The sequence below is a fragment of the Cygnus atratus genome, chromosome 1 (genome assembly GCF_013377495.2).
Source record: "Cygnus atratus isolate AKBS03 ecotype Queensland, Australia chromosome 1, CAtr_DNAZoo_HiC_assembly, whole genome shotgun sequence".
NCBI lineage: Eukaryota > Metazoa > Chordata > Aves > Anseriformes > Anatidae > Cygnus > Cygnus atratus.
In genome coordinates, this window is record NC_066362.1 from 111,419,961 (window position 1) to 111,442,475 (window position 22,515).

General features: G+C 40.7%; 1 protein-coding gene across 8 annotated transcripts in view; it reads left to right on the forward strand.

The window, feature by feature from the left end:
• The window catches only part of ITSN1 (intersectin 1), a 127,634-nt gene that overhangs the window by 15,312 nt on the left and 89,807 nt on the right, over positions 1-22,515 (forward strand). For 5 of the 8 annotated variants that reach the window (XM_035545846.2, XM_035545850.2, XM_035545849.2 and 2 more), the window contains exons 2-4: positions 14,511-14,570; positions 19,523-19,615; positions 21,689-21,752. In XM_035545846.2, the coding sequence (XP_035401739.1) occupies positions 14,543-14,570; positions 19,523-19,615; positions 21,689-21,752 (185 nt within the window). In that variant the 5' untranslated portion in view covers positions 14,511-14,542. Of the gene's footprint in view, positions 1-9,471; positions 9,521-10,549; positions 11,030-14,510; positions 14,571-19,522; positions 19,616-21,688; positions 21,753-22,515 lie in introns of those variants that run through there. The other 3 variants (XM_035545853.2, XM_035545848.2, XM_035545847.2) reach the window with 3 other exon arrangements.

Here is a 22,515-nt window from a genome sequence, read left to right on the forward strand (position 1 = left end):
AAAGGGTCTTACAATCCCTGCTTTAAAAACAACAGCAAAGCTAACTTTCTCTGGGCAACCCAGATCTTAAAACCAAGTTCTGTATTTAGATCATTACACTGTCATCACGGGGCAATGGGTATAGCGTCGTATTCTGAGTGTATTTGAATGATCTCTTCTCAGAAGTGGAAAACTTGGAAAGGTTAATCTTTGTAAGGCTTTACAGGAGTGCTGTGAGAGCTGCAGGAGTTTGATGGAGTATTGGCACGAGCTGCATTTGAACTTTGAGGTGGATGAGCCATGAAGTCTGCTGTTAGCATCATGCCCTTCCTGCTTTGTCAGGCTTGTCTTGCTTCTCTGTTTGTTGGCCCTCCTCTTCATGACCTTTCTTTACTGCTCCCCATATAATGTCTTATCTCTTCGCTTACGTTTTTCTGTCCCTGCCTTTGCTGAGGAAACAAGTCTCCCGAGGACACAGAGTTCAGGCTGTCTCTTTATAGTAAACCTGCTGCCACCAGATGACTTCCATGAATAAGGCTCATGCTATTACATGCCTGTAGAACTGCACTTACGTGTGTAGTTGGTGTGCTGGTTTTACACTGCTGAGCAGCGAAACTCCGCCACAGCTGCTCTCTTCCTCCCCCTCCTCAAAGGAGAAGGGAGAGAAAATATGATGAAAAGTTTTTTTTAAAAAAAAAAAAAAGCTCAGGTTTAAATAAGGACAGGAAGATCACTCACCAATTATCGTCGGGGCAAAACAGACTTGGCATAGGGAGATTAAAATAATTTATTGCCTATTACTAACAAATCAGAGCAGTGAGAAACTAAAAGCACCTTCCCCCCATCTGACATATTCTACATCCTCCCCCTGAGCAGCTCAGGAGAACAGGGAATGGGGGCTGCGGTCAGTCCCTGATGCTTCGTCTCCTCACGGGATGCCGTCCTTCCCGAACTGAGCCTGCGGGGGCTTCCCACAGGCAGCAGCTCTTCAAGAACTGCTCCCACACGGCTCCGTACCACGGGGTCCATCCCCCAGGAGCAAACTGCTCCAGCACGGGTCCCCCACGGGCGGCAGCTCCCCCCAGACCCCCTGCTCCTGCGTGGGCTCCTCTCCACGGGCTGCAGCTCCGGCCCGGGGCCTGCTCCTGCGGGGGCTCTCCATGGGCCGCAGCCTCCTCCAGGCCACATCCACCTGCTCCACCGGGGGCTCCTCCACGGGGGGGCTGCAGCGTGGAGATCTGCTCCATGTGGGACCCATGGGCTGCAGGGGGACAGCCTGCCCCACCAGGGGCCTCTCCACAGGCCGCAGGGGAACTGCTGCTGCCTGCCTGGAGCACCTCCTGCCCTCCTGCTGCACTGACCTTGGGGGCTGCAGGGCTGATTCTCACTCCTCTCTCCCAGCTGCTGTCATCCATCCCTTTTTTTTTTTTCCTCCTCAAATCTGCTCTCACAGAGGTGGAATCAGTATTAGTGAGCTGATGGGCTCAGCTCTGGTCAGTGGCCGGTCCCTTTTGGAGCCAGCTGGAGCTGGCTCTGATCTGACACAGGGCAGCTGCTGGGCTTTGCTCACAGACACCACCCCTGCAGTCCTCTGCTACCAAAACCTTGCCATGTAAGCCTGATAAGTTGGGCAGTGATTAATAGTTAGCATTCTTAAAAATTGCAAATATGGTGGTTTTCAAGGAGGTCAGCAGGCTTGTTTTCCATGGCTGTCTTCACTTTATGCTTGAATCATACTTGAAAGTTTTTTTATAGGTCTATTATGTTGTGAAATCAGGACATCTTATTATGATTTTTCAACTTAATTTTTTCCTAGTTGAAGACAGCCCCGCAACCATGATGTGACTTGTAACAAATTTCCCTGATTACTAGGTACTGAAAAACAGATGACTTCTGAGGTACCCATAGGGGAGAAATTTGTAAGCTACAGTAAGTAAGCCTCATCATCCTGCAGATTTGTAACCTACGAGAAGTAAGCCATTAGCGCTAGCAGTAATGGTAATTTTCTTATCCTCCTTAATGAAAAGAATTTTTATCCTGGAAAGAGGTATTAAAACACTTCAGGGAAATCTTTCTTTTCAGAATTATTAACCGTATAGATTTCCTTGGTCACTTACAGAAAGACCATAACAAAGTTAATCCTCTTTGCAGACCAAGCATGAAAAATGCCTGTGCATATGGATCCCTCTCCCTGTAACACCTGCATTCTTAAGAGAAGTCATTTTTCAGCTATAAATATTTATATACTTGAGAACGGGCACCTATTTTCTAACTGTTTAATACACGTATGTTTTTTCAAGTGGTCAGTCGTCTTTATCTGGTGCTTTTCCTGTAGCTAGTTTGTGTGCATGTCCTGGTTCTTTCTTGCATAGGCTTTAAGTAATTCCCAACCCTTGGCAGAAACGTGGAGTGTTGATAGCCTGGAACTTTGCAGCACCATGTTTGAGTGATCCCATTGCTCCCTCAACTGCTCGCCGGTTAGACAGTGCTGCTGTGGAATAGGGATTGCAACATCCAGCTTGTTTTGACTAAAACCGAAATCTCTCAGTTCCTGCAGTAAACTCTTACTTCCACTTATGAGATACTTTTTTTTTTAGTGGGGGAAACCTTCACTTCACTGTGTATGTGCTTTGAAGGAGTCTCTTGCATAAGTACTTAGACCTCTCCTTTACTGAAGTATATGGAAGCTTTCATTTTTTCACATGGTTTCTATAATTTCTTTGCTACCTTTAAACTCATTATTACCAGTACTACCAGTATTATATTCAGCAGGATGTTTCCCACACTTGTGTCTTAATATTTGAAGAATCTCTTACCCCAACGAGGGTTCAAAACCTCTTTTTTTTTTTTTTTTTGATATGCAGGAAGCTGCTTTATATGGAAGTGATAGAATGAATATTTGTCTTCTGGAAATGAAACTCATGTGCCCTTAAGCAATTTTTGTGCCATTCAGCTGCACTTACAGTGGTGGTACTTTGATAAGTCAGTTTAATATTGAAATAGGATTTGTAAACCAGAATAAGCTTTTTTGATTATTTATTTAACATTTCATTTTGCAAATCACTTTCTCTTTTCCTTTTGCATGTATCGATTGCTTAGTCTTGTGGACACAGCTGAAATGGTTCTGCTGTCTTATGAAAATCTCTTCTAGGCATTTTAGAGAGGAATAGGTATTCCCTGATGGAAAAAGGAAATAGAAAAAACTTACTTTGGGATATACCTTGCCTTGTGCAATTGAGTCCTGCTTTCAGCTCATCAGTGAGTTTGTAAACATGTTTTAAATAGGAGACATTACCACTGGTAATTCAGCTTTAACACATTTGATTCCTTGTTTAAGCTTTATGCAGATTTTGCATACTTGGCAGTGTAGGAGAATCCTTTATTCTCCAATATGTATTGTCTGATGAGCAGCCTGTCCAGTAAAAAGAAATACATTAACTTTACAATGCCCAAGGGTCTGTCCTGCTTCAAGTATGTGTTAGTGAAAAATAAGAGGAAACTTTAGTATTTGTTCATCCAACATTTGCATTTTTTCACAATAAAGTTGTTGTTTAAAGTGCTGATTTGTCTTTTTGTTGTCTGCTGGAAGCACAGTTAAAAGGTATACTAATATCCTTAGGTAACATCAGATAAGTATTTCAAAGAATATTTTTTCCCCTAAGGTGTCTTTTCCTTTGTCAAAGTGCATACCATTGCTTCAGTTGGGTTGGTTGTAAAAGGAGTATTTCACTTTCTGTAGAGCTGAGAACTGATGGTCCTACTGCTGGAAAAGGGGTTCCAAATCTTAGCACAAGTAAATCTGTAACTGAATAAAGTGATCTGCTTTGAAAAAAGTGAAGCTTTAGTAAGTACTTCCTTGTAACATCTCAGCTGCTTTAGACTTAAGTATGTTTTCTGTGCTCGCTTGGGAACTATTATTTGTATTGTTTTATAGCTACAGTTCTCTGAATACTCTGCTAAAGGTGCCTGCCTCTAGGTCATGTTCAATTTCTGGGAGACCGAGGAGGATTATTGAATTGTATCCTGTGTGGCAGGTACTGCTTATTGTACAGGTTTCTTACTTGAAGTAGAAAAGAGACCATGTCCTCTTCTTTAATCTCTCTTTAAACACAAATTGTCACAGTTTCCTTGACTAAAATGTAGCATTGGTAACTTTTTTACCTTGCTACTATGTACAGAGCACTTTGGCACAGTCCTCTTGAAGCCTTTTGTGTGCCAAATGTGTAGAAGTCAGTCAACACAGTTTCATTCAATATTTATATATACTTAAAAATAATTTCATAAGTCAAACCAGTTTTCTCTGTTCACACTGTTTCTAGTTCTGTGTCATTTCCTATGCAGCCTTTAATGTTTCCTAAAGAGTCAGGGTCATCTACAGCTGGAATAGGGGCTTCTTTGAATTAAGTTACTATGTTGTGGTGGGTTGCATTTGCCCAGCTGTGCTCTCGCTCCCCTTTCTCACCAGGACCGGGAGAAAATGGGATAGAAAAGCTCGTGGGTCAAGATAAGGGCAGGGATCTCACTTGTCAGTTTTGCCCATGGCAGTAACTGGTTTTACTTGGGCAAAATTAAATCAATCACCAATTAAAATGGGTACTGAGAAATTAAAACAACACTTTCGGCTTTCTCCTAGGCTCACCTTTACTCCTCCATTCCTGACCCCTGCTTCCTCTGGAACAGCAGCCGTGGTCAGGCCATTGCAATTCCTCTCTGCTGCTGCCTCCCTGACTCCTTTTCCATGCTCCAGAGCGGTCTTTCCATGGGCCGTAGCCCTACCTGACACATCCACCTGCTCTGGAGTGGGGCCCTGCATGGGCTGCAGTGTGGATATCTGCTTCATCGTGGTCTCCATGGGCTGCAGGGGAATCTCTGCTCCAGTGCCCAGAGCACATCCTCCTCCCTGTCTGACCGTGGTGCTCACAGGGCAGTTTCTCATGCTTTTCCCTCTTCAGCTGTATTACTGCGGTATGGCAAATGCTGTTTGCTGTAGTCAGGCAGACTAGTCAAGAACTATTACTATCAACGTGTGACTGAACAACAGGATCGAGTGTGACCAAAAGAAAGGTAACAGCAATATTTGTCTGAAGGACGTAATACTTGTCTGCTCTTGGATCTAAAAGTGCTCCTAACATCGTGCTGAAGAGTTAGGAAGGCAGAGACAGGAAGACATTTGGAGCAGAAAGCCCATGGGTTGGCTACTTCACTCAATATTGAACTTCACTCAGTATTGATGTTGTCTGCATTGAGCTTCTGCTATGGCATGATAGATGCTGAATAACTCCTAATAAAACACCGTTTGAAAATCTGTTTGACTATGGCAAATAGCTTTTGCCGTACCACTTCTTATGTAGATGATCACCATTCCTCTAAGAGTTCAGAAGAGCAGGTGCTTATGGAAAGCAAGCTGACCTACTCTGGAGTAGTTCAAAGGACAGAGGCATCTGCACCTTCCCATATATCACCAACTTTATCCCATTTCTGCCCACGTAGAGCTCTTATCTTATGGGTTTGTCTAGGGGGAGGGGAAAGGGAATGGGCACACAGCTCCTGCATTCTCTCAACGTATATATGCTGACTCCAGGATTTTTGTTCCTTCTTACCCTTCTGCTAGCATAACCGTTGCTTTGGGGAGGAATTGGAAAATATGAAGTGAAAGAACTCGGAATATCTGAATCTTTTTCCCTTCTTTCGGTGTCATTGTTGGTCAAGTTCAGACAAGAACGGGGATTTGTACAGCCTTGCAGGTTATATGGATTGGAGGAATTAGAAATCTGGTAAGGGAAATCTGCTCAGTGAAATAAAGCGATTCAGTGCTGCTTTGGGCTTTTGAAACAACTATGCTTAACTCTCTGAAAAAGTGGAGCTAAAAAGTTAAAGATGGCTAAGTTGCAAGTATGACGTGGCTGTCAGTGTGTTCTTAGAATGATACACGAATATATACATAACAGGGCACTCACACCTGGGTGTTACAGAACACCCAGACTTTGTCAGATGTTGCTTTCCTTTGGCTAAAGCTGGATTCCAGGCTTTGTCCACTTTTCTCTTTTTAAGAGGACATCTTTTTAAGACATTGCCATTGTTTTGTGATCCTTGAGCCTTGGAGGCAGCCAGATTATAAGTTCTGAAATAAAGCATCATTGTTTCATTTTGTGTACTGTAAATAGCAGAACCAATCTGCTTTTTCTGATTCTTTTAGCATTCAGGATAACTATAAACCAGTATTTACTGGCAGTTGAGATCACTGCTCAAGTTCATGTTTGTGAAACAAAACAGACTTTGAGGGTCTAAGTGAGCACAATACTTCCATAGCTAGCAGTGATGTCATGCGTTTCCTTGTCCTCCTTACTAAATCACTCTTGAAGTAAATGCCAGGCTACTACTACAGCTTGTAGCTGTGGCATGCATTTCTAACTCCATAATTCTTGCTTTTCAGATTTTTAGTATAAAAACTTGTTTTGAAGAGGGAGGAGTCAGAAATTCTCAACTGCAATTGTGTTAGTAAAGACTTTTAACATAAAAAATCAGCTTATTGTTACACCCCTGTAAGTGAAGGCAACAATTAAAAGAAAATAAAGCTGTAAATGCTCAAACCCCTAAAAGTTCATTTTAATTTGTGTGTATGTATGTGTGTGTGTGTATATATATATATATATATATATATATGTAAGAAAAATCACACCTTACAAGATCTGGTGGTTTGGAATGAAGTCAACACATACTGAAATGAAAATAAAACAAGATTTTTAATAAAGATTTTTAGAACCAGTAGATGATGCAGTGGATTTTCTATCACAGTGAATTTTCTATCACATTAAATCTTTTAAAATGAAAGCCTGTCATCTCTTTAAAAAGATACTGTAATTCAATGACAGTTCACTCATGACTGGAATTAGTGGCTGAAGTGCTGTCAAGATTAAAACCAGTGTGTATGTGTGTGAGATTAGCAACAGGCATTCAAATTGTGCTAGCTAGACTGTACAACAAAATGATCTCATCACTGCAGCCTTTGCATTCCTCCTACTGTTAACTGCATTTGATTAAACTGGGAACTGCTTAAGGGAAATACTTTTGCTTGGTTACCTAGTCCCTACTCTCCTGAAATATTTTAAATATGGTGCTTGTGAGCTATTTGAGTACTGCTGGTAATATGCAGTCATCAGCAACATTTTTTATGTGGATGAAGTTGCTGAATGTAGGAAGGTGTCCGGTTCTTTAACTTCTCATTTCCAGCTTTATCATTTAGTTTATCTGCTACATGTAATACCCTTGTGCAAAATATGTTCTTGTGGTTCATGATAAGACTGAATTAGGTTTCTGTTCCAAGTTAAGCTATTAACTTTTACCTTGAATTAGAATAGAATAATAGTTCGGTTGGAGGGGACCTACAATTGACCACCTAGTCCAACTCACTGGCCCCCTCAGGGCTAACCACAAGATAAATCACGTTACTGAGGGCATTGTCCAAATGCCTCTTGAACATGGCATGGGCGCGTCCACTGGGAAGCCTGTTCCAGTGTTTGACCACCCTCACAGTAAAGAAATGTTTTCTCATGTCCAGCCTGAGCTATCCCTGGAGCAGCTTTGTGCTGTTCCTGCGTGCCCTGTCATCGGTGACCAGGAGCAGAGGCCGGCACCTCCCTCTCCACTTTCACTCCTCAGGGAGTCGCAGAGCAGTGAGGTCGCCGCTCAGCCTCCTCTTCTCCAGGCTGGACAACCCCAGTCTCCTCAGCCCCTCCTCACAGGACATGACTGCCAGCCCTTCTACCGGCTTCGTTGCCCTCCTCTGGATGCTTTCAAGGACCTTAACATCCTTTTTATATTGTGGAGCCCAGAACTGCACACAATATTTGACTCTTAAAGTCCATGATGGTAAAGTCCCGATCTTTTTTCTCCTTGTACCAAAAATTATGAACTCAACTCTTTCATGATGACTGTGGCCCAGACAATCAAGTACTGTCACCTCTGCCATAAGGCCTTCCCTGTTCTCAAACAACAGATCCAAGAGGGCTCCTTTCCTGGTTGGCTCAGTCAGTACTTGTGATCGGAAGTTATCTTCAACACGTTTTAGGAATTTCCCAGCTTTGCTTGTCGCAGCAGTATGATAGTCCCAGTTTTTGTCTGGGAAGTTGATGTCTCCCATAAGGACAAGACCTACCGATGCTGGGATGTCCCCCACTTGCCTGTAGAATGGCTTATCCATGCTATCATCCTGGTCTGCTTTGCTATCTGCCCCCTTAATCTTCTCGCAGAGGCTCTCTACTTCACCATCCCTTACGGCAAGGGCCTCACAGTCGAATCTCCCCTTCTCTTGCCCTGCCTGTCCCTCCTGGATGGCCGCTGGCCTGCAATCCCAGCACTCCAGGTGGGGAACTCGTCCCACCAGGTCTCACTAATATCAGTGATATCATAGCTCTGGGAAAGGACCAAAGCTTCCACTTCATCCCATGTGTTCCCCATACTGCACAGGTTGGGTATGCAAGCACTTCAAACATGCTCCTGAACCCACAGTGCTCCTTGGGGCGGCAGAGACGCTCCCACTAGCCTTGCCACCCTCAGACAGGGCCGCACCATCCCTTGGCTGAACCCCAGTGTTCATAATGGTGTCTCCCTCCCTGATCGATCCTGGTGTGAAGCCCTCTCAGTCAGCCTCACCAGGGTATGGGCCAAGGGACATCTCCTCCATCAAATGCTTTCCTGCCGTAGCTTCCCCAGCTTTGGAATGGGGATTGAAGTGGGGATTGTCGTTCCTGTTTGCTTCAGAAGAAGTATGTCAAAGCTAGTAAGCAGTTACCTCATCGCTTCTCGTCTGTTGGAAGGAAAAAGGACCACATTTTCAGGGAATGAGTCTGTGAAGAAATAGTCTTCTATGTTTCTAAATAAACTCTGAACACCTGGCTTACTGGTTAAATGTGAAATTATTAGTATAAATATTTACAGGTTAAAGAAAGGAGAAATACCCAGAAGTATGAGCTAATATAGCCTGGAAAACTGGTGTTTGCTGAAAGAAACTGGGATAAAGAGCAAGCCAGTTGTTGATCTGGGTGGCAAATGAAGCCTTCTGTCTGGACCTTACACTTGCCTGATCATTGACCAAGTGTGTTCTTCATAGCATTTCTCTTGAACTTTGACCCTAAGGCCATGAAGTAATAAAATGGGTTTTGGACAATGTGTCCTTTATGTAGTATTTGAGCAAGAAGAGGCAAAAATCTGGTGCTTCCTGGAAATAATTGAGGAGGGCTTTCTTACAAAACTACTTGAAGTGGGAGTGACAGAACAAGATGAAGTGGCAGTGCCATGGCAAAAAAAAATAAACAATGGCCATAATTGCTTGCAGGTTTATTGTACCCAGAAACATCATTTTTGTTGTCAGTCTGGGGCTTCCACCACAGTTGTCAACAGCCTGTTGATAAATGCCTCAATTTCTTCTGCTTTTTGAAAGTAAGGAGTTTGCCATTAGACTCGAGCTTTCTGTTTTTCTGTTTTCTGATCTAGAGTGGAGGAAAAAGAAGAGCACTTTGGTACCACACCTGTTGTCTGCCAGGTGGGTTTGTAGTGATTTCTCTTCATTTGTGGTCAGCTTGTTCTTTCTCCAGAGCAGAAGATAGATCTGTTTACCAAAGTGATCTTCGCAGCAGCCCTTTGATCCCTGCCACAGGAATCTGAACAATATTTGCGACTGTGCCCAGCCTTTTTCATCTCATTGGGAAAAAATACAAGAAACGGTAGAACATCCTGACGTTTGTGAGGGTGTTTACAGCTAGAAATGATTCCTGTGAAGAGCTGAAACTCTGAAAAGTTCAACTCAAGCTGGTAGCTGTATTAACTATCTGATCTCCAAAGAGCAAGAGTCAGACTCCTTATGAATATCTCCAATTATTTTTGTTTTCCGACATCTATCTTAAATAACCAGGCTTTGCTGAAACTGTTGGAGTCCTTTTATTGTTAGTAAGTGTAAGGACTTCTCCATGTAACATGGGAAAGCAACAAAACCTGCTGTTAGTCTGTGATACTCTGAGATGATGTCCTGCTCGGGGTATTTTGCTGTAACTTGGAATTCGTGAGAAGGAGGTGCTTTATCTGGTTTTCTTTGTTTGTTTGTTTGTTTTCCTGTAGGAGGAGGAAGGTGACTGATAAGTTGCCTCGAGGATTACTTTATGTATTGTGTGCCCAAGATATGTGAAGGCTGTTGAGGAATAGAAATGGTGTGGTGCATTTTAAGGAGAATAAAACTACTTTTTTTTTTTTTTCCTGTGTGACTTGTCCCTGTAAAGACGCCTAGCACAGAAATAGCAAAATTGAGCTTAATTTATACCTCCTATGGCTTTTTTTATGTGTCTTTCTAAGAACATAGGCAACTTTAAATAGAAACGAGCAAAGTTTTGAGACGTGTTGTTAAAGCCTATATATAATACGTAGTGGAGGGAATTTTCATACATCTGACTTTTACGTCTTGATAATTTAGTTTTCAACCTGATCACTTTTCAGGGTTAAATTTTAAATAAGACATCAGTATTTAAATTTACATCACCACCATGCTCATGTATGCTGAAAGCCTCATTTTCCTCTAAAGCCCGTAGGAAATCATGGACGGAAGGACTGCATTTGTTCCAGTAGGGTTGTCCCAGAGGAAGAAAATCAGGGCTGAGAATCCATCTCCAAGCATTGCCCATCTCCTCGGCGCTGAGAAATAGCACTCAGCTGAGTGCTGAAAATAGGCTGAAAAGCATGGGCTCATCTGGTCTTATTGACCCTGTTATTTCTGAGGAACAGTGCACTCCGCTTTCCCCACTTCCCTTGCTGGAAATGGTCACTGCTGGTCTTTGTGGGCTTTCAACCTCCTGAGAGGCGGAGAGGTGAAGCCCTTGAACACAGCAGGTGTGGAGTGAAACTGGAGGATCGCTGCCAACCCTTTCTGCCGGCTTCTGACAACATAGGACAACGTTCCTGAGCTGAGAAGAAGCACAGAGGGCAGAAGTATGCAATGTGCCTCGTGCACTTGCACGCGACTTCTTGACTGGACCATCACTTGTTCCTTGTGCTGCTTTCACAGGTGTGAGACCCCAAAGACATCCTGGTACCACACAGCCCTTTGTGGGCAGAGGGCACGGGGTTGGGTTAATATGGGCACCACGCTGGGAACTTGAGCACTGGGAGAAGTGCAGGGTCTGTGAACAATCATAGCATTTAGTGGCTCATGTTATGCTTAGATTAGATGTGTATCTTCCTGTTGGTTATGGATTGATGTGTGGTAGAAGAAAGTGTGAAACTGTGGGATTCTTCTGAATTGTCAGTGCAGTGATGCACTGAGCCTTTTTGTGGGCACGGGGAGGTGAGTGGCTCAGTGCTCTTCATTGCTCTTTCTGAAAGCAGCATGAAGTATCTGTTGCATCTTCTGATTGCTGAGCAAAGTAAACTATTGGAAGGACTGGTGTTTAACAATTCATTACTTGCATAATTTTGCTTACGGTGAGGGTTTTAGGTTGGCTTTCTAAGGACAATGCTTACAGTTGACTAATGGTGCACTTATGGTTCCCCTTATTGTCTTTCTTCCTTCTGCTTGAGTAACTTCTGAACTCTTGGTCAATTGCAATCACATTTGTTAGAGAATTAAAAAAAAAAAAAAAAGCCAAAATAACCGAGTTCATACAAATCTGAATACCAGTAGTTGATTAGAGAGAAACTACTGCTTTCCCGCAGGGAACTGACAGGGCTGTTCACCCATACTGCTTTGCTGTCAGCTTTCTGCTTGCTTCCCAACTTTTGTTTTGCCATGTTACACATTTTTTCTTGTTGGGGGTTGCTGGGAGGATCTAAGAAGGCGCAGGGAAGTGTTCACGCTGTTGTGGAACCAGCAGAGATTAGGGTTTAAAGAATGCCGATCCAAAACAACTTGTTGCTGTTTGAAAATAATGTTGTGAATTGAAATACCAGTGCTTGTATTTCTATTGCAGTCATTAGAAATATACAATAAATTTATAACATAATGACTGTGCCAGGTGTTTTTCAGATAAATACCTGCTCTCCATCCCAGAGATCTTGAACTGCCCAAATACTCAAAAAACTACCAAGTCACCCAGCATGAGAATGCTGTGAAATTCCTGCTCTCCCTTGGTCTTCATTTTCATATGTAACAACCCCTGAGCTGGTAGAATCGGCTGTCTGCAGCTGCAAAGTTTAATTCCTGCAGAGGTCGAGCCCCTGGCGTTACCTCGGGCATGTTAAATGAAACCTCTGGTTGTGGAACTTAGGTGTGCCATTGGCAATAAAGGGCAAACTTAAATTACTCTTTTACTGGGGTACAGTGATCGTTCTCTCTCTCTGCTTCCTGCTGTGTCTCTGCAGTCTCTTGTTTTCCAGGCTCCCAAGTTTAACCTAGCTTTCTGTTCCTTTTCTCCATTTTACTCATCACTATTTACTGCTTACTGTTGTTTACTGCTAACTCTTGTTTTTTTTTTTTTTTCCTTCCAGCATCCATTCTGCTCTTTTCAATGGCATTATGCTTTCTTTGACATCTACTATAGGCATAGCCTTGAGACTTCCCATCCCTCTCCCTTCTGTCCGATGTGGTCAAGGTAGAGGAGCAATAAACTACCAATTCTTTTGGAGTTCTGGTCATATAGGGAGGAGAGTCCATAAGTGACCTTAAATCCACTTCCCTTAAGTGGCTAAACACTTTCAGTCCTTTTTTGCACTCTTCTGTCCCAGTTCGTAAAATATTTCACTTTTCTCAGCTTGCACAATTGAATAAGTGGATATCTTTTGTTTCATTTCTTTCTTAAACTCTAGTTCTCTTCCCTCTCAAGTCTGAGTTTCCTTTTTTTTTTTTTTTTTTTTGGCTTTCTGCTCTTGTTCTCCTGTGGCTGCTATAAATAATGCTTTTCCTGTCCTTCTGCATCGTGTGGAAAACTGCAGCAGGAAGAGAATCTGTGCTCTTCTGGTGTCCCTCCTGTTATCTCTGTGACATTCGAGTGCCATAAGATTCAACCATACATCTATGGAAGTTCCAACAACTTTTTCTTCTAGGGTTTGCTCATAGTTTTAAGGAATAGAAGTGTCATAATAAAGATACTGACTGCACTTTATAGATTAAAGTGGTCATTTTTCAGCACTTTAGAAACGCTTTTGAAATAGTCGTACTACCAAGGTAGCTGGGTTTGCAGTATTTTGTGAAAATACTGTATCTGTAGGTGTGTGATTCCAAACTTTTGAGGTGATGCCTTCTCTGCGTGAAATTGGTATCGGCTGCGTTACCTGGCATTTGGAAGAAGGTTTCTGAGTCGTGCACCACGCTTGGTTGCCCTGCCGAATTATGAGGAGAAAAATCAGTATTTTCTTCGTAGTGTTTTAAATAGCAATTGATGGGGAGACTGGTTCGCAAAAATGCTGTTTTTTTTTCTTTTTGGTTTTGCTTTTTTTCAGTGACATCTGTGGTGTGTATATATAGTAGGTTCCCAAGTTGGAAGCCAGAAGAGTATGTGGGAAGTGTGAAAGGGGGATGGGGAGGGGAACAAACAAGAAATTCAGACAAAAGGAAATTGTTGGTGCAAGTTAATGCCTTTTCTTAGTGATATTGATAAATTTCTGCTGCTGTTCAAGCAGTCTAAATTATTCTCCTTCTGGTTCTGTTTCCTTTTGCTTTTCTCCTGTTGCCTGGAAAACATGGGTGGAATCCAGTAGGACAAGAGGCTGCTTTTTCATTGTTTTGCCACTCTCTTGCTAGCTATTGTCCTCTTGGCTCAGGCAATTGATGTCAGTCTTTGTGTGGCAAAAGAAAAATGTTTTTCCTTTTTTTTTTTTTCCTTTAAAGATTATATTTCTGGACTCTAGATTGCTTTTATTTGAGAAGTAAGCAGTGTTAAATTAAGAGTATCTCCCACCAACTAAAGCATTTTTCCTTGTGATGTCAGCTTCACCACTCCATTCATTTGAACACACTTATTAAATTTGTGGGCCGATTTCAGGGTAAAGGAGTCTTGCAATCTAGTTTCATTTTTTACTGTACTTTGTTTAAACAAAGGAACTCTAAGCAATACAGTGCATTTTATGATTTTTTATTTATTTTTTTGTCAGGAGTGAAAAACAGATTGCTGACAATGTTGTATGTTTTCAACAGTTGGAAACAGAGCCAATTTTGCTCTTAAGTAGGAGCAGAGCTGTTACACCCGGTGAAGTAATGCAGTGTTGAGCAGTGTCACTGAGATCTCGTCAGCTGGGGCTGACTTAGTTCTGTTCTTTACTACATCACTGATTATTTATAAACGAAGATCATTTTTGAGGGCATTCTTGAAACAGAACTGAAATGTAGCTATGTTTGCTAGTTTGAAAAGACACTTAAGGATGGACAGAATAGCACAAAAAATGAGACATTTAGATCTCTTGCAAGTAACTGTTTTTTTCAAGTAGTTTTTACGTGATACTGTTTCTTCATTGCCTTGATTTTTCCTGTACTAATCGATGGTGGTACAGAAAATGTATTGAAAGCGGAAGATACCGTAACTGTTTGTGATTATTATTGTTTTTATTTTTTTCAGGCATCTATTAACAAGCTAAAAGTGACAGAACCATGGCTCAGTTTCCAACACCTTTTGGGGGTAAGTCATTTGTAATGTATCCTGAACGGTTCTTATATGCAAAAATTCTGCATAAACGTGTTGTTTTTGAAATATGTTCTGTATGGAAGTGTTTATGGAAATGCATCTTCCTGAGGTGATAGTTTATCAGACTTGTGATGTTTTTGCAGACCCGTTAGAGAACATGCATGAAATTTTGTGGAGATGTCTCAGAAGAGCGAAGCAGAAAAGCTGCACTGTTTCCCTTCTTGTGCATTGATCCATTGCAGTCCTTCAGTTTGTTCGTAACTGTAGGGCAGATCCAGGCCACTCAGTCACTGACAGTAGGGCAAAGCCTCAGTCTGCAGTTACCTAGCTTTATCTGCTTAAGTTTCCTGACTCGGTTCTGTCTGCATTTCGCATATTTTATTTCAGAGGAAATTCTTGCTTCATAAGCACTATTTGTGGTTGAGAAGTGGATGTGCTTTTTCTTTTAGGACTCCTGGACTTTTTCATTGCTAAGTATGGCAGATGCTTTTGTATGCCATCACTTCAAATTTCTTTCCTGTATTGTACCGTAATCTGTGTTTAGATAAGAAAAGTGCTGTGATTTTTAGCTCTCCATTTATAACAGGGGAAGGTAATACATCTTGAACTTCATTTTTTGTGAAAAATCTAGAAGGGACCCTGGTAGTGCAGTACAGACATTGCTTTTTGCTACCCATATGAAATACATTTTTGAGCAATCTGTGATCCAGTTTTTTGCAACTGATCTGAAGGAAGATGACAAAGATAGATTTCAGTGCTGAAAACTAGTAAGTAGTGGAACTAGTTTGGTTCCCCTTAAACTGAATGATGCATCTGTTACATGCTTATCTCTGAAAATGTAGAGATGATTTTAATTGTGTGTATAAGTATTTGTGTATGAATTCGGATGCAAAAAATGCGTGTGTAGGTATATGTGTATACAAATATATGAATATATATGGAAGTCTAGTTTTTGGGATGTGATATAGCTAGGAACTAAATTTCTAACTAGTGTTAGTGTTTCAGTAAGAGACTAGAAAAAAAGCATGTTATTCAGAGTGTGTTGCTGGAGAGACGTGGTTCTTGTTAAACACGATTGATTGGATGCAATCTCTGCCAGTCTGAAAAAATCCGTGAAGTACAACAGAAGAAACACATCTTTGCAAGTGGTAGCTAGAACAAACGTATAATTGGAAACCGTCATTCACTGCCTCAGTTATCTCGAAGTCCAGCCCTCTGGAACTGCATCTTGTTTGATGCCAACCTTAACTCAGTTTGGGAGCAAAACTAGCTACCAAAAGTTTTCATCAAATAAACTCGCTGAACAGTGTCCTGTAAGATACGCTTCTAGGTCGCGTGAAATGTGGGAATAGCTTCATTTCACCTGATTTTCACAGTCTAAGAAAGTCGTGATGTGAATGGAATCTGCTGGTTTGGACTGATGTGTTTCATTGTGTTCAGAGTTAGGGCTGTGCTTTGCATGCACCGTATTTAAACACATGCGTGCGTTCTTAAGGGAACTCTCCTCTTCAAAGCATTCTCCTCTGCCATGTTTAGAAAGTTCTTATTGCTTTACAGATGGATAGCATCTTTCTTTTTTCAACTTTATGTATTGCCATTTGATCTTGCATATGTTGTCCAGGATCCTGTTAACTGTACTATGTGGCTTTAGGAAGGAATGAATTTACTATTTCTTCTCAAACAGCTTTTCCGATCTGGCTGCTCTACAAAGAGTGGGTTGAAATAAATATGTGGCTAATGTAGTTTCTGGAGTATCTTTAATTTCAAATGTGGTGTGAGGGAAGTCTGTTTTGGTATTTGTACTTAAAACAAATCGACCAGGTAGCATCAGATCTCCTCTTAGACGAATGACAGCAAAAGTCTGAGATTGTTATGAGAGGAAATAAATGGGGTTGTAAAGAAAATTCCAGTTCTTATGGGGAAATGTATTCCCCTTTCAAGAATGCAACATTTTCTGTTACCTGCAGTCACTGATCAAGATGCAGACGAGATTTATGCAGTCTCCATCTTGGGAGAGCCCTTGCTCCAAATGAGTGATCTCTGGTATTCCTCTCCATGTAAATATAATTAATTATCATTTTGTTTTTGTTTAACTTCTTTCTTTTTGAAAAATCTTCCAAAATCATTTTGGGGAATGGGTATGGAAACAGCACAATACCCGCCACATGAACTGGGCTGACTCATTGATGTTCTAGAACACTGTTCATTTTAAGGATGACATTAACAAAATTGAATGAGCATAACAGGATTTTTTTTAATTGTCGGGAAGAATGTGTGGTGTGCTCGACCTTCTGTTGATTTGTCCAGGAGAAGAAAATGCCCATTTTATTTATGAGAGTGCACTGCTTCACTTTTGCAGATGAGATGATTGGTGAGCCTTCTATAAGAAAAGATGGTTAGAGGGCTTGCTACTGTGTTCAAGAATAGCTTTCCTATGAGTCAATTTTGTGGTTTGATGACTGCTTCCTTTGCATCCAAATATACTGAAATGCCTCCCAACTTCTGTGTTGGCATCCAGGATCTGAAGCCACGAATGATGTCTTGATGCTGGGAAAGATCCTACTTCATGCCCTCCCATAGATCTCATTGTTTCCTCAAATAACAAAAGATGGAAATGAGGCAGTATCAGATGCCATTCATAGCTCTTGTGAAGAGGCTATTATACTTGCTTGGTTTAACTTCATCTCTTTTGATGTTCATATCCTGCAAAGGAGATCTACTGTTTCAATACCATCCAAGTCTCCATCTGGAAGAGTAAATACTGACCATCATTTGTTCTAGTTTCAGGGAATCCAGAGAAGAAATAAATAAATTTTGTTTTAAAATAGTTAATAGAATACATTTTTGGTTACCTCATGCCATAAGAGTTCTTAGTTGTGGGTTTTATTTCCCTCTTTGGAGAAGGATAGGAAGAGATGTTCTTTGTTGTTCGTGGTGTTTTTTTAGGGGGAGTACTGGAGTCATGTATACCTCAAATTGAGAGAGAGAGAGCCAGAGAATCATTACAAATGTCACGGTATTTTTCTTTCGCCCCCACATAGTATTCAAGAATTTTTCCCTCCAAGTGTAAATTACCACATCCAGCCTTATGATCTCATGCCAGAGTAGTCATGTTTCCTTCACAGGGGGATGGTCATCTGCCATTACTTGACCTATACTAGTTGGCCTAGCCTGTATATTGGTCAAAAACTCTTAATCAACACTATTTCTTTTCCTCCTGCCAGGAGTTTGCAAGAAGATGGAGGTGATAGTTCCTTATGTGAACTGTTGCGTTTTGGCACATTCATATTCAAAGGAGAATCCCGTTTCATCCTCACAGGGAGCACAGCTATGAAACCTGTTTACAGTGCCTCTTGTTTCTTTGGACTAATCTTAAAATGTCCTTTGTTTGAATGAGATATTATCAACCTGCCTTCTTCTAGAAATACATAGATTATCTGAAACAGAGATGACATTTTTTACCAAGAATGTAGCTTTCCCTTTATTAACGAAACCAAACATTTAAAAGGATGTTTCTCTTCCCCTTGCCCATTTCATTTTCTCTCCAAAGTATATTTTGCCACATGAAAGTAGTTTTTTAATGGAAGAAATTTAGGAGGCAGGAAATTCTCATGTTCTTCTTAACTGCTGAGTTTGATTCTGACTCAGCCTGCAAGCAGTTTGAAGTACTTGCTGTGGATATTTGTGGTCCCTGTTACCTGAAATTGAATCTCTGAGAATTTAGTGCTGAGACAGAGTGAATGCTAGATCTCCTCTTTGTTTTCACAGAACAGTGATTCCTTTAACTTGGATGCCTTCAGATCATGACATGTCTATACAGTAGGAGTTACAGGAAGTCACACCAGCACAATATACTTCTCCAGATGTTGAAATCATGACGTGTTACTGGTCTACAAATTGTTGAGACAAGCCTGCAATATAATGTTAGATAGTTTGCTGGAGGTCTCAAGTAGAAGATGAGATGTTGTGTTTGCTCTGAGTACAAATAATCTGGAGGATGAAAGTGAAATGTCTGGAAGAGGAGAGTGGATCTGTTGCAAAAATCAAAGTAGAACTAAAGAACGCATTGTAGGAGCATGGCATTGTAAAAGGGGTAGTAAATCTCAGTGTAAACTAAATATTCACCTCCAGCTTAGGAGCGTGGTGTGAAGAATCTGGTCCTTGTAACGTACTCTTACTCAGACTTCTCAATCTTAAAAGGTTGATGAGCGTACTTTCCTGAACTGTGCTGTTGTTGCCAATGAAAATTGTTAATTGTCTGGTTTCGTCACACTTTTCCTAGACAAGTAAGGGGAGTTCTCCTCTTACAAGAGTACGAAACCACATAATACACATCTGAGGAGCTGATGTACCTTTTCAGTTAAAAGAACTTGAATTTCATTTCAGCTGTACGTGCAACTGGCCCCTCACCACCTAAAAATGTATTATGAGATTTCTGCATTATATCTTCCAGTACACTGATGTTGCCTTTTGATAGCCCATTTGTAAGTTTGATTGCAATTTGGGTAGCCCAGTTGTGACTTGAGATTCCTATGAGCCAGAGGAGTGAATCAATGATCAGCAGTCATCTTAACTGGGTAACATTTAGTTCTAGTGTGACCAGGGAGGTGGTGGAGTCACTGTTCTTGGGGATGTTTAAGGAAAGGTTGGACCTGGTGCTTAGGGACATGGTTTAGTGGGTGATACTGGTGGTAGGGGAATGGTTGGACCAGATGATCTTGGAGGTCTTTTCCAACCGTAATGATTCTACGATAATATTGCATAAGTACTAACTGGCTGTTTTGGGATTCATGGAACTTGCAACTACAGACTTTGGAGGAATAGCTTCTATGTTTTTGTATGTTGTTTTCATAGGTCCGGTATGGTGTGATTTAATTATACTCAGAAATAGGGAAGTTTTTTTTTAGATGTTTCTTAATTTTGTTTTTCTGTCTCTCTTCAACTAGGCAACCTGGATATCTGGGCTATTACTGTGGAGGAGAGGGCTAAACATGATCAGCAGTTCCACAGTCTGAAACCAACATCTGGATTTATCACTGGTAATGAAATAGTTTTCACTTCTAATTTCATTTAATTAAATCTTAACTAATGAATCTGAATATGTACAGAGCTGCCTAGGAGACAATAGGGCATAAGAATTTGAAAAATTGAACAAGTCTTACTCACTTCACATCCTATTTTTCATTTGCCTTGCTACATCAACTCCACCTTTTCTGATATTTTACTGTAAACTCTATACCTGGTTTATGACACTTGATTTTTTAAGTAGAATTAAAATGATTTATAGCTGGCTCTGTACAGCAGCTGTATTGTGTAGAGGCAGCTGATACTTATGAACTGCAGAGTTACAATTCAGAATGTGGAATCACCGTGATGCTTAGTAATATTTATTGTGCTTTAATGCCCTTGGTGAAGTAACTCCCTGTCCTGAGCCTGGCTGAGATAGCATTAACTTTCTTTGTGGCAGCCTGCGTGGTGCTGTGTTTTGCAGCGTTGATAACACCATTTTGGCTATTGCTGTACAGTGCTTGCACAGCTTCCAGCATTATCTCTTTCTCACACTGCTCCCTGCAGTGAGTAGGCTGGGGATGGTTAACAAGTTGGGAGGGGACACAGCTGACCCAAACTGACCAAAGGGATGTTCTGTACCGGCATGCTCAACAGCAACAACAACAACTGGGGGAGGTGGATGCACTTTTTTTCCAAGGTAGCCATTGATCAGAGACTGGCTGGGCATTGGTTGCTTGCAGGAGGTGGTGAGTGATTAACTTTGCATCACTTGGTTGTTTTGCTTATTTTTTTCCTCCCTCTTTCAATTATTAAAGCATCTTTATCTCAGTCAACAAGCTTCCTGATTTTTCACACTTTGCTCTGCCTATTTTCCCCCCTGTTCTGCTAGGGGGAGAGAAATTAGTAAGTAGCTGGTTGGGTCTTAATTTCTGCTGGGGTCAACCGGCTACACTAACATACTAATAGACTAAGAAGTCTGTTTAAATAAAGATCTATTAATTTAACTGAAGTCTGTTTCAGAAACCGATTGTTTAAATTAGTGCAATCACTCTGGGTGACCTTTTAAAAAATCTAAATGGCAAAAAATGATGTAATTTGTGGGAAGCAAAGCTGTGAATAAAGGCTGCATTGGTCCTGCTAAGTTTTCATTTAAAAACACTGATTTGCTTTGGTTTTAAAGGCAGTATGGTGTCTACTTGTTTTGTTTCGTTACATTAAATTCCCTTAAGAGCTATCTAAAATCTTATGCTCAGTGGAAATAAATGTAGGGTAAAGCTGTGTTCTACCTTTTCTGCTGTCTGCCCCATCAAGAAGATTTCCAGAGTATGAAATCAGAATTGGATTCTTAGCAGAGTCTCATCACACCCATACATAGCTCCAAGTATACAATTTGATTGTTCCTGCTCCTGTTGCATGACAGACTTGACACAAAATCTGTTGTAGTTCAGTATGTAAGCTAGTACAGTTTTTATTGACTTCCTTTGATAGTTAGTGCTATTTCTAGTTTGTTTACAAATTTCCTTTACAGGCCACATTATTTCCAAGTGCCTAATCCTTTTGTAATTGTTTTTCTATCCTTACTTTTAATTGATATTTGGAAAATGACTGAAATGTACCATTGCTTTCTTTAAGGGATGCTTTATCCTGGGTTACACATCAGAATAAAAACCACTTCATTTTCTTTGTGGCAGCTGACTAGCCTTTTACTACTAAAAATCTAGGATAGAGTTTGTATTGATACGTAATTTCTTTGAAGGAAAAAATTTTCTTGTTCTCACAAAGCACATGATTCCTGCAAAGAGAGCCATTGACACAAATTAGGTACTGTGAACTGTGAGTTTCCTGTAGTACTAAATGTTTATGTCCAATTGACTTCATGTGGTGCTGACTGTTGCAGACTGAAAAAGTATGTCTTTGTTGGAAATACCTTGCAGGTTCTTGAGTGGCAAACCTTAAATATCATTCTCTGTTGTGTATCTGTAGCATAAAGTACTTATGGCTTTACCGTAACTTCTGATTTAGATATTTTGATTCATGATTTCCTCTTTACTCTAATTGGTATTTTTAGCATTTTCTGAAATGATGTCCTATTTATTTTATAGGTGATCAAGCTAGAAACTTTTTTTTTCAGTCTGGGTTACCTCAACCGGTGTTAGCACAGATATGGTGAGTATATGGAGGAAGGGGGAGATTGCAGTTATGTTGGAGCATGAAGCTCACTTGTACAGACTTGTGCAGTAATTGTATTTCATATTCTGGGGTTTTAAAATCACCCGTTTTGTTCAGTGTGCTTCCAAAAGTCTACAAGGCAAATATGCTTTCTAGTGTTGTTTAGCAGAGTTTTTAAGTTACTTTTTCAGTTACTGGAAGTAGCCCTCCTTCTACAAATGGCGTTTTTGAAGTTAGTGATTTGGAACCCTCATTATAAGCTACCAAATGCTTTCAGTTTTGTTAAAACTATACCAATACAATCATTAAGCACATTAAGTAGTAGTAAAATTCTTTCTAATTAGCCTATGTAAGACTTGCAAAATTTATTACCAAATTAAGACTGACAATAGATTGTTTTCTTTGTAGTTGAAGATACAGTTTGAAAGCTTGAAATTTTTAGTATTTCTTGGTGAGTTTAGACATCTCACAATCTTCATTGCTGTACATTACACATCACAGATATTTCTACAGTCTCACAGTTTTCTTCATGCAGGAGAACTTTTGCTCTAGATTACATGACCCTTTTGGATTCAGAAGTGCTAACTGTAGACTATTTATAATTTGCATTAGTTATATTACTACTAAAACTTTCTAGAGTGGAAAAAGCAGCAGAGCGGTGGATAACTTTCAACAAATGTGTTAAATTTTTCTCTGATGTTAACTGTTTGAAAGAGAGGGTAATTTATTGCATTTATAACAACTTTTTGTTGTAGTAAAG